The sequence below is a fragment of the Crocuta crocuta genome, unplaced genomic scaffold (genome assembly GCF_008692635.1).
Source record: "Crocuta crocuta isolate KB4526 unplaced genomic scaffold, BGI_CrCroc_1.0 scaffold2311, whole genome shotgun sequence".
Taxonomy (NCBI): Eukaryota; Metazoa; Chordata; class Mammalia; order Carnivora; family Hyaenidae; genus Crocuta; species Crocuta crocuta.
In genome coordinates this window covers 1,446-15,350 of record NW_027528653.1, presented here as the reverse complement: position 1 = coordinate 15,350, position 13,905 = coordinate 1,446, and the positions used below count along the sequence as shown (strand labels likewise).

Below are 13,905 nucleotides of genomic sequence, written 5' to 3'. Positions count from 1 at the left end.
TATGACAGTCAGTGCTTTACATGCTCAAATGTAATAAAAGCCTTCACTATTTCCAGATCACAAACTTTAAAACACTTTTTAAGACAAAATAAAAACAGAAAAAAAAAACTTAAAGCACTAAAATTTTATCCTGCAAATGTTAGCATTAAATCTAATCTGTACCATGATATTCAACCTTTTGTTTATGCTTTTAATTTATATCCTAAATTAGTTCTTTTTTTTATAGTGGTGATATAAATTCGAACGTTTCTCAACACCTAAAACTTGGGAATACACACACAGAATAGTGTCTTTCTAGGATAAACCAAGCCACCTACCTTTAAACTAGATTCATAGTCTGTGTTCACTTTGAACATAAGCCCAAGTCGTAAATGAATTTCCTTGGCTCGACAAAAGCTGGGATCAACATAAAGCACCTCCTGAAATGCTTTAATTGCCCTGAAATAGAGACAAAAATATCTAAAATTTTAGTATTTACTTATATTTTCCTTGGCTACACAATTCAGACAGGAATTACAACTTTGTAAAAACGTTATTAATGAGTATTTTAAAATTAGAAAAACATATGGAAACTCAAGTTTTTAATCCCTTGATATTCACAGATCATTCAAGAATTAAGGTTTAATAACATTTTCAGTGAAAATAACCACTTTTTAAATATTACTGAAGTATCTCAGACGGGACAATAGGGAAGCTTTTAAAAAGTCAACAGGGTAGGGGCGCCTGGGTGGCTTAGTCAGTTAAGCGTCCGACTTTCGCTTAGGTCATGATCTCGCAGTTCGTGGGTTCGAGCCCCGCATCGGGCTCTGTGCTGACTGCCAGCTCAGAGCCTGGAGCCTGTTTCAGTCTGTGACTCCCTCTCTCTCTGACCCTCCCCTGCTCATGCTGTCTCTCTCTCTCCTAGAAATAAATAAAAATATTAAAAAAAAAAAAGTCAACATGGTAATAAGAGCATTAATCCTCATTCTATACTGCTCCATAAAGATCGATTTTTAGAAACTTCATTTTGTTCATCACATTTTTGTTTACATTCCACCTGGAATCTGTTATTAGTATAATGTGATATAGAGAAGTGCTGGTATGTACTTCTTCCATATGGAATTCCCACAGTACAGTCTTTTCTGTAAACTATCTTAACTCAGTAGGAATTAAATATGACTTTTATCATAAATCAAGGACCTATGTTAGTGGGACTGCTTCTGACTTTCCTAATCACTTCAAACCTCATTTGTCTATCACTTTATTTTTGTCTAATTCTGTATCATTTATTTGGTCTTTTAAAAAATTCTTTATTATTAATGGAGAAAATCCAAATACGCTGAATAAATTTGGAATACTTTTAGTATCTGAACTATATAAATTATTACTTCCTCAAAAATGAATGTGACATGAGACAAAAAAAAAGTCTAAAGACCACTGAATAGTGTAGGGGTTAGGAGCAAGCCCACAGGGCAACAAGAAAATCCAGCTGTAACTTTTTACTCCCCAAAAGGTTCGTTATTAATAGCCTACTGTTGACTGGAATCCTTGTCAATAACATAAAATTTCAACTAACACACATTTTGTATTATAAGATACATTATGTATTATAAAATACATTCTTATAATAAAGTACAGAAAACAATGTTAAAATCATAAGGAAGAGAAAATACACTTAAAAGTACTGTAATATATTACATGTAAAGACCACCTGCTCAGTTCAAACATATAGTTAGTTCAAGTGCTAACTGTACTGTATTCTCTAAACTCCACAAAGGTCACTATTTACAATCTTACACGTTTTCCGAAGTCAATTTCCTTTTACCATAAAAAGATACAGGTACCATGTATACCATAATTAAGAACAAAGGAACATACTACATGTCTTTAGTAAGTTACATAGGCTATGTTCCTACTTCTAAAGTTGTTTAGTTTTCATATACATTTATTACAAAATTTATTGCAAAGTTTACTGCAAAGCATTTTAAAAGGTGAGATTTTTTTTTTGCAAACCATATAAATATCATTTTAAGATAAATTATCAAAATGTACATTCATCTTTCACAATTAAACAATGTTATGAACATATTAAAGCAGTATTTTCAGCCTGTACTAATATATCTCCCTTCTGACTTCATATTCTTATCCTCAACTTAAGGGGTCCCACAAGTTATCATAGCTATGTGAAAATATTTGTTTGTCATACACACACTCACACACACATAAGTGGAAACATGGGGTTTAAATTAACTTACCNAATTTTTCACAGTAAATGTTTTTACATCTATTTCCTAGATTATTAAAAATCTGGTACATCACATGTTTTTATGTTCTGAAAATTCTACCATATATTTTATAATACACTTAGAAGAAACAATGAACTCATGAAGTTAACATGCAATGCAGAAAAGCCAAACTACTTAACTATTTTCAATTCTGAGGCATCTAAGTGGCTCAGTCACTTAAATGTCGTCTGACTTTGGCTAAGGTCATTATCTTATGGTTCATGAGTTTGAGACCTCTTCAGGCTTTGTGGTTACAGTACAGAGCCTGCTTGGGAACCTCTGTCTACACTCCCCCCACCCCCCTCTGTTCCTGCTTGTTCTTTCACTCTTTCTCTCTCTCTCTCTCAAAAAGAAGTAAAACATTTTTAGAAAGGAAGTATTTTCAGGTTTTTTAAAATGAACCCCAAAGTGAAAACACTATAATTTACAAACTTAAAATTTATGTGAAATCACACACACACACACACACACACACACACACACACACTAACAACCAAACAACCAAATCCAGAGAATATACAAAGCAGGAGGTATAACACTTCCTACTTTCAAAGTACAGCATACTACAAAGCCATAGTAATAAAGGCAGTATGGAACCAGCATAAAAACAGAACTACAGACCAAGGTAACAAGAACAGACAGCTGAAAATGAATCCCCCCACATTTACAGCAAACTATTATTCAATGACAGGGAGCTATGACCATCTGATGACAAAAGTATTGTGCCTTCAACAAGCAGGGCTGAAAAAAATGGATAAATATATGTAGAACTATAAACTGGACCTCTATCTTCTATTACTCTCCCAAATTAATATCAAATCAATCAAAGACTTAAACATTATAACCAATACTTAATACCCCAAAACTCCTAGAATAAAATATAGAGAAGCAACTCCTTAACACTGGTTCTGACAAAGATTTCTTGGGTTAACATGAAAATCACACACAACAAAAGCGAGAATCGACAAGTAGGACTACATCAAATGTAAAAGTTTCTACACAACGAAAGTATTAAAAATATGAAAAGGCAACCCCACAGAATGGGAGGTAATTTCTGCAAACCACAAATCCAATAACGAGTTAACATCCATAGTAAATATATAAAGAGGTGACATAAATTTAATAGCCAAAAAGAATCTTTTAAAAAAAAAGGGGGGGGGCAAAGGAACTAAACATTTTTCCAGAGACTTATAAATGACCAAGACATAAACAGATGCTCAACATCTAGCCAAGGAGGTACAATTCAATACCACAATGAAATACCACCTTTGGGGCACCTGGTGGCTCAGTCGGTTGAGCATCTGATTTTGGCTCAGGTCATGATCTCACAGTTCATGACTTCGAGCCCAACGCTGGGCTCTGTGCTGACAGCTAGCTCAGAGCCTGGAGCCTTTTTCATATTGTGTCTCCTTCTCTCTCTGACCCTCCCCCGCTCATGCTGTGTCTGTCTGTCTGTCTGTCTCAGAAATAAATAAAAACATTTTAAAAATTTTTTTAAAAAACCCAAAAGAATACTACCTTTACACCTCTTTGAGTGGCTATCATGTTTGCAAGGGTGTCAAAAAAGGAAACCTTGCAGACACTTGATGAAAATAAGTTGGTTCAACCATACGGAAAACAATACAGAGGATGTTTAAATAAATTTTAAAAAGATCTACCATATGATCAAGCAATTCCAACATTAGGGTATTTACCCAAAGAAAATGAAAACAGGGTATTGAAAGGATATATACATACTCCCATGTTCAATGCAACATTACTCACAATAGCCAAGATAGGAAACAACCTACAGTACCATCAACAAATGAATATATAAAATGTATATACTGCAATATTATTCAGCCAGAAGAAACTAACAATATAGGTAGTAAGTAAAAATAAGCACTGTCAGAAAAAAACAAGCACTGTTGGTATAACGTGTGGTATCCAAAGAGCCAAACTTGTTAAAACACAGAGTAAGTGGTGGTTACTAGAAGAAGGGAAGTGAATGGAATAGGGCAGGTTTTACTTAAAACTACCAGTGGGCAGAAAAAGAGCCCTTACAAATCTAGTGCACAGTACAGTAAACAGAGAACCATACTGTATTATAATCAACAAACTTGCTAAGAGATAAAGTTAGAGACCTGTTGACTATTCTAACCAGGGCACCTGGATGGCTTAGATGGTTAAGCGTCTTACTTCAGCTCAGGTCAGGATGTCAGTTTTGAGTTTGAATTCCTCATCGGTCTCTGTGTGGACAGTTGGGAGCCTGCTTGGGATTCTCTGTCTCCCTCTCTCTCTGTCTCTCCCCAACTCATATTCTCTCTCTCTCAAAAATAAACATTTAAAAAAAGTTTAAAAAAAGGAATTAGTCCCACCTCCAAAAAAATAGTAATTATACAATGTGAGATATTATTGGTACAATGACAATCATACTACAATGTATATGTATGAAATTAACATACGGACTTAAATTTACAATATTACAGATCAAATATATTTCAATAAATAATAAATGTAAATTTAAAAATGACAAATATGTATTTGAAAAGATGTTCATATCATTAGCCTTCACAGCAATGAAAATCGAAATCACAGCAAGGTATCTCCACCTACCTAAGATGGCAAAAATAAAAAAAAATAACAAGCAGTGACAAGTTATAGAGAAGCAGCGTAAGAGAAACACATCCAATAATGTCAGCGTACCCTCTCCAAAGGAAAATCTCACTAGTACTGTCACAGACACAATCATGGGTCTATGCACAAAGACACCATAAAAAGCCTTACATGGATCTCTTGTTATTTTTACATCTATTTTGAAAATTAAGAATAATTTTCCACAAAAATTATAATTTATAAAAGTTTCTGTATCAATCAGAAACAAGTGAGGGTAAGAGTATTTATAATTTGTCAAAGTATCAGTCACAAATCCTAGTTTCATGTGGTTATCATCAGTAATAACTGTATATGATGTGTTTGTGTTAAAAAAAAATGTGGCTGAATGTTACCAGGATGATGACAGAGATAGAAAACTCCTGACTTTCCCTCCTCTCAGGGTTTCACCCAAAACACAGCAACACATGGATTGATTCCCTAACGGAAATTTAAAACTTAGCTGAGTGAATCCAACGTATCAGGCAATCAGAAAAATATCCTCATCAAAATAGGCAGGAAGACCAACAAGCTCTTATACCATAAATCCCACAATTCCTCCCATAATTCTGCAGTTATAATCAGGAGATGACCTTCACCTTCAGCCTTCTCCATAAAGAGCAAAGNACCACCGCAAAAAAAAAAAAAAGAAGCAGTTGTTAAATATGCTGTGAATATTTCCAGAACTACTTTTAAAATTATACTAATTTCTTAAGGAGAAAGACAAAGCCAACAATAGGAAATGTATAACTTCTCCAAGAGAAGGAACAGAAATTATTTGTGACTAGATATACTAGAGCCACATCAGGAAAAAAGGTCTCATCATCCAAACAGCTTGCAGTATTTCTTTAAGAACTACAGACCTAAAAACAGGTTCTACATTTTTATAAGTTTAGAAACCAAATATAGACAATAAAACCTAAAACTGACAGCCAAGTCCAGTAAGATAAATTTGCCAAGCTCCAAAAATGACAAATTTTGTACTTATATTCTTTAAAATATATATGATAAAAAGTAAACTGCTAAAATTTAGCTGTAATACATATGAAAAAAATTTTTTTAAGAATTAAACATTTATCTCAGAATAAGGTTTGTATATTTTATTGCAAAAGATTAAATAATGTCACATGAAGGATCCCTTGAGACACAGAACAACAGGGAGAGGGAGTGGAGAGAGGGAGAGGGAGGGAGAGAGACAGAGAGAGAGAGAGAAGGCATATATGTGTACAAGTGGTTTATTATAAGGAGCTGACTCAATAAATTATTCAGGTTGACAAATACAAAGATCTGAATGGTCAGATGGAAACAAGAAAGTTGATGTTTTAATTTCAGTACATAGGCAGGATGCTATAGATATCCCAGTTTAAAGATTTATTCACAGGATGGTCAACTTTTCTATACTAGATAGTACTTGAACTGAGAGAGGCCCAACTACCCTAGGGAAGGTAATCAGCTTAAGCCAGTATATTCATACGTTAATCGTATCCAGAAACAACCTCAAAGCCATACCCAGAATGTTTGAATAAACACTTGGACCCAAATAGGGACAAAAGATAAAATTAACCATAAGGAGTCCACAGGCACACATACATCATATATTATCTCCTTATATTAAGTGTAATCTCTAAAAGAGAAAGAAAAACAAAATTAAAAAACATAAGGGCATAATTTTGAAGCCTAACATAATACAATTATTGTGCACACAACCAAAATTAGGGTAGCTCCTTCTCCAGAAGGGGACATAAAAACTTTCAGCAATATAATCACTTCTCAATATCCTGTAGCCTGAATACTATGATAAAATATCAGTTAGTAGTACATTATATCATAGAGAATAAGAAAAGGAAGAAAAAATGCATGTTTTACACACACTTGACAAAGTCCTCAGCGCTGTAGTCATGGTCATACCTGGTATTTGTTAACCACCTTCCTGTATTACCAATTCCACAGTCTGTTTACTACCAGAAAAGTGCTTCAACTGGTCATCTTTCTTTACCTGGTAGGGTTATGAACCATTTCTGACAAGTCTGGGCCATTACTATTCCACCCTTGATTACGTTTTTGCAGTTTTCTGTTGACCTTATATCATAAAGCACAGAAATTTTTAGAGATGCTGTAACGGATATATTGTACTGCACACAAACTCTTCCTTACATGCAGGAGTGAATTTCCTCTTGCATATCAAGATAAATCCCCACACCAGAAAAGAAACATCCTTCCTAGCCTGTGAATTCAAATTGAAGAATGAGGACTCCAAATAGCCAGGCAGCAGTTTTATAGGGGCTAGAAACATGCCTCTCTTTGGCACTAACATTTGGCACCAAAGTATAAGGTCACAGGGAAGGGAAGCCAAAATTTTGAAGGTAATAGTTAACTGTTGCCCAAGTAACATCATCAGGATGTGATAACAGACTTCCCCTCATTAGAAGAGCAACCTGGAAGTATCCATAAAGAAGGTGAAAATCCAAAAACACAGGGGTAGAGACTAAAGCACATCCCTGATCTGCAGAGACTCAGAAGGATGCATTAAAGCACAAAAGGAACAACTACACTCTGACTACTTCCCTGCGATCAACCCAGAATACACCAACAAGGCCCTAGCTAGCAAAATGTTTTTCCACTAGGCAAAAGAAAATCCAAAGTGGACATCGAGATTCCCCAGGAAGGTGGTGCCTTTTAGAGCGGGCTACTCAGGTCTCATCTCAAAACCCAGGCTTACTTAAATGGTGAGAGACTACCTATGCCAAAGGAAACTGGTGATGTCTGGGAAATTAGACCGCTCTTACTCCAACTCATACACAGAAATGTAAAGAGTCAAGGATAATTAAGAAAGAGGTAACATGACAGCATCAAAGAAAACTCTGAAACTTCAATAACTGACCCTAAAAAACAGGTTTGTGAATTATATGACAAATAATTCATAATAATCCTCTTACAAAAGTTTATTAAACTACCAGGACATACTCAAAGATAATTAAATTAAATTGGGAAAAGAAGTCATAAAAAAATGAGAAGTTGAAAAGAGAAACCAATTATTGACAAAAACCTTAAAACTGAAAAATACAGTGAATGGATTAAGAATTAAAAAGAGATCTTCTTCAAGGGCGCCTGGGTGGCTCAGTCAGTTAAGTGTTCAACTTCAGCATAGGTAATGATTTCGGAGTTCAAGAGTTCGAGCCCCATGTCAAACCCTGTGCTGATAGCTCAGAGCCTCGAACCTGCTTTGGATTCTGTGTCTCCCTCTCCCTCTGCCCCTTCCCTGCTCATGCTATCTTTCAAAAATGAATAAATGTTTAAAAAAATTTTTTTTAATTATCAGCTAGAGTAGCAAAAACAAAAAAAGGTGAAGGGAAAAGTACTCATGAAACACCAATAAAAGGAATCCATGAAAGCATTTTGTGAACCCAGATAAACAAAAAAGAATGACAAAGAGAAAGAAAATATATTTAAAAGCAATAAATGTTGAAAAGCTCATATATCTGGAGACGCAAACTAATGAAGGTACCAAAGACCCCAAAGAGTCAAAAGGGCCACACCAACACATTATAATTAAATTATCAAAAAAAAGAGAAATCTGAAAGCAGGGAGGGAGAAGAGACACATCACGTACAAGGGAATATCAATAAAACAACAAGGAAATGTGTCACGAGAAACTTTGCAGGGCAAAAGAGAATATACTTAAAATACTCAAGAAATTGACAACCAAGAATACTATACTAGTCAAAGACGTCCTTCAAAATGAAAGAGAGACAGGGGCGCCTGGGTGGCTTAGTCGGTTAAGCGTCCGACTTTCGCTTAGGTCATGATCTCGCGGTTTGTGGGTTCGAGCCCCGCGTCGGGCTCTATGCTGACTGCCAGCTCAGAGCCTGGAGCCTGTTTCAGTCTGTGACTCCCTCTCTCTCTGACCCTCCCCTGCTCACGCTGTCTCTCTCTCTCCTAGAAATAAATAAAAAAACAAACAAAAAAAAACATTAAAATAAAAGAGACAATGCTTTTCCTGAACAAATAAAAATTAAGAAACTTCATTAAAAGGAAAAGTAAGAAACTATATCTGCCTTACCAGATATCCCACGGTGAGGTTTTCAAGAGGAAGTAAAAAGATGCTAATTAGCATCAAAAAAAATTTTATGACTGTACATGTAAAACTCACTTGGGTAAATGTAAATATATACACTCAAATTCAGAGTCTCTTAATATTGTGGCATTTTATATATAATTCATTTATAAGTCTAATTTAATAGTCTAATTTAAAAACCATTAAGTGTTATACAAATAACCGTAACTGCAATTTATTATTGCATAAAGAATATAATACTGTTAACTGTGACATCAAAATGTGAGTGGGAAAGAAAAAGATGAAAGTATTGTATGCAAACTTGTTGCCAGGTGATACAGAATGTTATAAGTAAAAATATTTTATGTAAGCTTCCTGGTAAATACAAAGGAAAACCTGGAAGTAGTGATATAAGAGTACTATAAAAAGTCAAACCATATCACCACAAAGTCATCAAATTACATAAAGAAAACACAGAGATATGAAAAAGGAAGAAAGGCTTTATAATACATTGAGAACAATAAAATGGTATTTGCAAATCCTTTCCTATCAATAATTATTTTAAACAGAAATGATACAAAAGGCATAGAACACCTGAATGCATTTTAAAAAATCCAATGATATGCTGACTGACACTCACTTATCTTTTAAAGATACACAGAAGAGTGAGGAAGAGAAAAAGATTGTCTTTAAGGTAACCAAAAGAAGGCCCTGAGAGCTATATTTGTATCAGACAAAAAAGATTTCATGGGAAAGATTGCAAAACGGACAAAAGAGGTCACTAGTAATAACTATACATAATGTACATATATGTATATATACACACAGACACATACATGGGTTACTACATCATAATAACTGCAAATATTTATGTATCCACCACCAGAACAACTGAACATATAAGGCAGATCCACATCAGAATTAAAAGCAGAAATAAATACAATAAATAAGCAACCCTGATCTCAGGATTATCGGTTTGAGCCCCATAGTAGGTGTACAGATTACAAATAAATAAATAAATGCTTAGAAAATAATTATAAAAACTAAAGTAGAAATAAATACCAATACAATAAACGTTGTGGCTTTAATACCCTACTCTGGGCAACAGATGGATCTCCCAAAGAAGTAAAAGGGAAACAGCAAATTAGAGCAGTAATACATACCAAGTGAACTTCACAGACATAAATAAAACACTCTATCCAACACAGTCATAATATACATTCTTCTCAAGCACACATGCAACATTTTCTGGGATAAATCACATGTTAGCACATAAAACAAATCTCAATAAATTTAAGAACACTAAATTCCTATCTTCGCAGACTACAACGAATGGTATGAACTCAGTAAAGGGGAACAACAGGAAAATTCACAAACACAGAGAAATCAAAAACACTGCTGAAGAACCAGTGAATCAGAGAAATTAGAAGGGAAATTAAAAAATTATCTTGAGCCAAATGAAAACAAACACACAAATACATAAACATGTGACAAAGCAAAAGTAATTCCAAGACAGAAGATTATAGCAAACACATTTCAGTTGTATTCTATACTTTACCAACTATCTGAAAAAGAAAACAAGCCCACTGGTAACTGATGAGAAAACAAAGGCAAGAGAAATGTAGCCAAAATTAAATCTACTTACAGCTTGCAGCTCCTGTTAGAAACCTAAAACATGCAGTGTGTGACACTCCTCTAGGAACTTATGGCTGTCTTAAGTGCCTTAACGTTTTTGTTTTATTAAACTAAAAGTAGTTAGCTCCTCAAGGTCCTGAAAGCCTTGCTTCCAAATTCCTTAGAGACTTAGGGTACTCCTAATCCCCATTAATTTCCCAGTGCAGCCCTTTCTGCCAACAGTGTAGTACGATTTTCCAACAGTCTTGACTCCAAGACTTTTCTTTCCAGGAAGGAACTTTTATTCAAGCCAGCACTGTTCAGTTGGGTTCATACTTGAAGAATTGAGCCCTGTATGCCACATGGCATAGTTTTTAATACATTTTCTATTTCTTTGTCTCCCATATATGATAACACACAAACACTGATTAAGTGGTCTCATGTTACCGGGTCTGATGATGCTGTCACATACACATATAGTCAGGTTGTCTTGAGGTTGTTATGCTTTCCCCCTCCCCCGCTCCTTAGGGAAGGGACCCTACTACATTCCCCCTTTGATGCTCAGAGCCCTCCATTTTGGGTCAAAGGGCATCATCTTGGTTTAGATGTTTGTATTTCCATGACATCATTAGATAAGCTGTTGCCTTTCTTTCAACCATAGCCTCAATGAGACTAGAGACAGACCGACCATACAACCAAGGGAGCAAAGCAAGATTAAGCACCTTCGCAAAATTAAGAGGATAATTCCCATGAGGATTTTGAATCCTCCGAGAGTTAAAAACTATCCTCCAAATAAGTTCCTGGGGTTCCAACCGTTTCAGATCTGGAAAGACACATAGGCTTGGTCATGTCTGGGAGCCCTAAACCAGGTGCGTGAGTAAGGGCTTGCTTTAATTCCTCAAAGGCTTTTCACTGTACTGACTCTCACATCAGTGTTCCCACCCCACCCCCGACTTGTAGCCTCACAGAGGGGTTTTGCCAGGACTGAAAAGTTAGGCATCCAGATCCTACAGAAACCTGCAGCCTGAGAAAATCCTGAATCTGGAGTGGGGTTCTCAGGGCCAGGATCCAGCAAATGGCCTGCTTTCTCTCTGGGCCAAGTGGGCACTGCCCCTGGGACAGGTGGAAGCCAAGACAATTATCCTTTTCTTGACAGATTTGGGCCCTTTTCCTCGAGACCTTGTAACCGGTCTTCCACAGGAGGGTAAGGAGCTGAGTCCCTTCAATGCAACTACCCTAGGACCTTATAGCCAGCAGCAAGTCATCCATGTACTGAAATCAGTCACAGCCATACTGATCTGCTGGGAAGACTTTTAGTCAGAGGGCAGTACGGTGCGGAAAATAGTTCAGGTGAGGCAGTATTACAACTCCTGAGGCAGCAGCACCTGACTGGCTCACACAGCAGCACCTGACTGGCTCACTTGGTTGAGCATCCGACTTCGGCTCAGGTCATGATCTCACTGTTTGTGGGTTTGAGCCCCATATCAGGCTCTGTGCTGACAGCTCAGAGCTTGGAGCCTGCTTCAGCTTCTGTGTCCCTTTCTCGCTCTGCCCCTCATCCACTCATACTCTGTCTCTCAAGAATAAATAAAACATGAGAAAATTTTTTAAAGTCTCTGCAGATGCTTTTGGGTCCCGACCTGTACCTTGTGAGGGATGAACTACTGTCTGGCAGGTGAGCTCTGGCCTGGCTTCACTTCCACAACCACAGCATGGGGGGTATGTTTTGGGCCAGTACTGGTGGGCTGTCCTCAGCCCACATTCCTGGGACATCAAGGGAAGCTCAGGCACCAGCTGTGGTTCCTCCTACAGACTGCAGAGCCGTCATCTTCTCCCTGGGGAATCGGGACAGTCACTGCCTCTGGTGTCCGTAGGGTCAGGGCAGCCTGTCCCAAGAGCTCAATGTTATCTGGGCCTGCAGCCTTCCCACTAGGGGAAGCACACCAATTCTGTTCTAATTTTGGGGCAAGACCCTCCTCCTCCCTGCCCCTGTCCTTTCTGGTCTTGTCCCTTTCCCTGCAGGGCACCTTTCTGGGAGCGTTCCCACCACTCCACCAAGGCAGCAGTTAACAAGTCTGCCTGCTTTCACATCTTTTGGCGTTCTTCGCTCCATACTGCCTGGTCCTGGCTAACCAGCACCTGGGCTGCTACTGCTAGCAACTGACTGGCATCACTAGCTTTTGCAGCTTGCACCAAATGCCCCCATGGCCTGACCTATGAAAGCCACATTAACCATCCATGGGCTAGTGGGCACTTCTGGATCAAGGGGGGTGTAGAGACCAAATGCATCCATAGTCTTTCATAAAACTGGCTCGGGCTTTCCTCAGTCCCAGGAGCACTTCTCGTGTTTTACACATATTTACAGGCTTTTGCCCCCAGTTTCCTCATGCCATTTAAAAGGGCTTCCTGATACTGTTCAGTCCTCCATCTATACCTGTATCATTACCTACGAGGAAGTGAGCCCAAGGGTAAGCCTGGGGATCTAGCGTCCCAGACAGGGTATTCTCCTCTCATCATTTTAGGGCTACCTGGGGAATTTGGTGACACTCCTCTGTACTGAAGACGGTCAAGAGGAGTTGGCAGCACTCCATCCAGGAAGGTTCGTGGGTTTGAATTACAGGCTGCATTAGGGCAATCATAGCCTGGTGCTTCTCTGTATAGGAGGGGGTGTGGTGTTTACAATTTAGGAAATTTACACCAGTAAAGTGCTGGTACACAAAAACACACTGGCCTCCTTGGACCCAGCCTTCCTGATCGTAATAGATGGGTTCCCTGGTTTCCCTCAGTGGCATCTCTACGGCTCCCCGGTGCTGCTTCAGAGAGAGGCTGATCTCCACTGGCCTGATTCTTTAGTCGTGTTCCAGGAGGCTTCTGTGGGGTTAAGACTGGTTGTCCAGGTAAGTCCGTCACATTTGGGGAGGCTGGTGGTACTAGGGGAGGTAAGGCCTCAGGCTGGGGGCAAACTCTGATGAGGTTTCTGCAGTTTGGGCTGGGGGGACAGGATACAGTAGGACATACGGTGGTGGGGTTTCTTCAGGTTTTCCTGACAGTGTGGGCTTTTTAGTATCTGGCCAGTATTTAGAGGAAGCCATGACAAAAGCTATCTTAACTTGACAGCTCCTTCAATATAGATTTCAGCCAAGGCAGCCAGAATACGCCAGGTCTTACCAACAGTCAATGTAAGGAAACTGGTCAGGATGGCCTGGGTCCCTGCAATGACCCTGAACACTCGGCCAACTAGTTCCTTATCAAGCGAGTCTTTGGAGAGCCTGCTCACCCCAAATCATATTTATTCATTCAATTTCAGAGAACGTCTGGAGCTTTCTGGCAGTTAATTTTATA

The 13,905-nt window shown here is 38.0% G+C and overlaps 1 protein-coding gene across 1 annotated transcript in view; it reads right to left on the bottom strand.

Annotated features, from left to right (window-relative positions):
• LOC144224329 (lysine-specific demethylase 6A-like) overlaps positions 1 to 12,676 on the bottom strand; it is a gene marked incomplete at its 3' end in the record, with an annotated part of 67,621 nt that extends 54,945 nt beyond the window's left edge. Inside the window, 5 exon segments of the mRNA XM_077755254.1 lie at positions 318 to 438; positions 6,892 to 6,974; positions 11,286 to 11,386; positions 12,374 to 12,492; positions 12,591 to 12,676. Coding sequence (XP_077611380.1) covers positions 318 to 438; positions 6,892 to 6,974; positions 11,286 to 11,386; positions 12,374 to 12,492; positions 12,591 to 12,676 — 510 coding nt within the window.
• Positions 12,677 to 13,905: the final 1,229 nt, after the last annotated feature.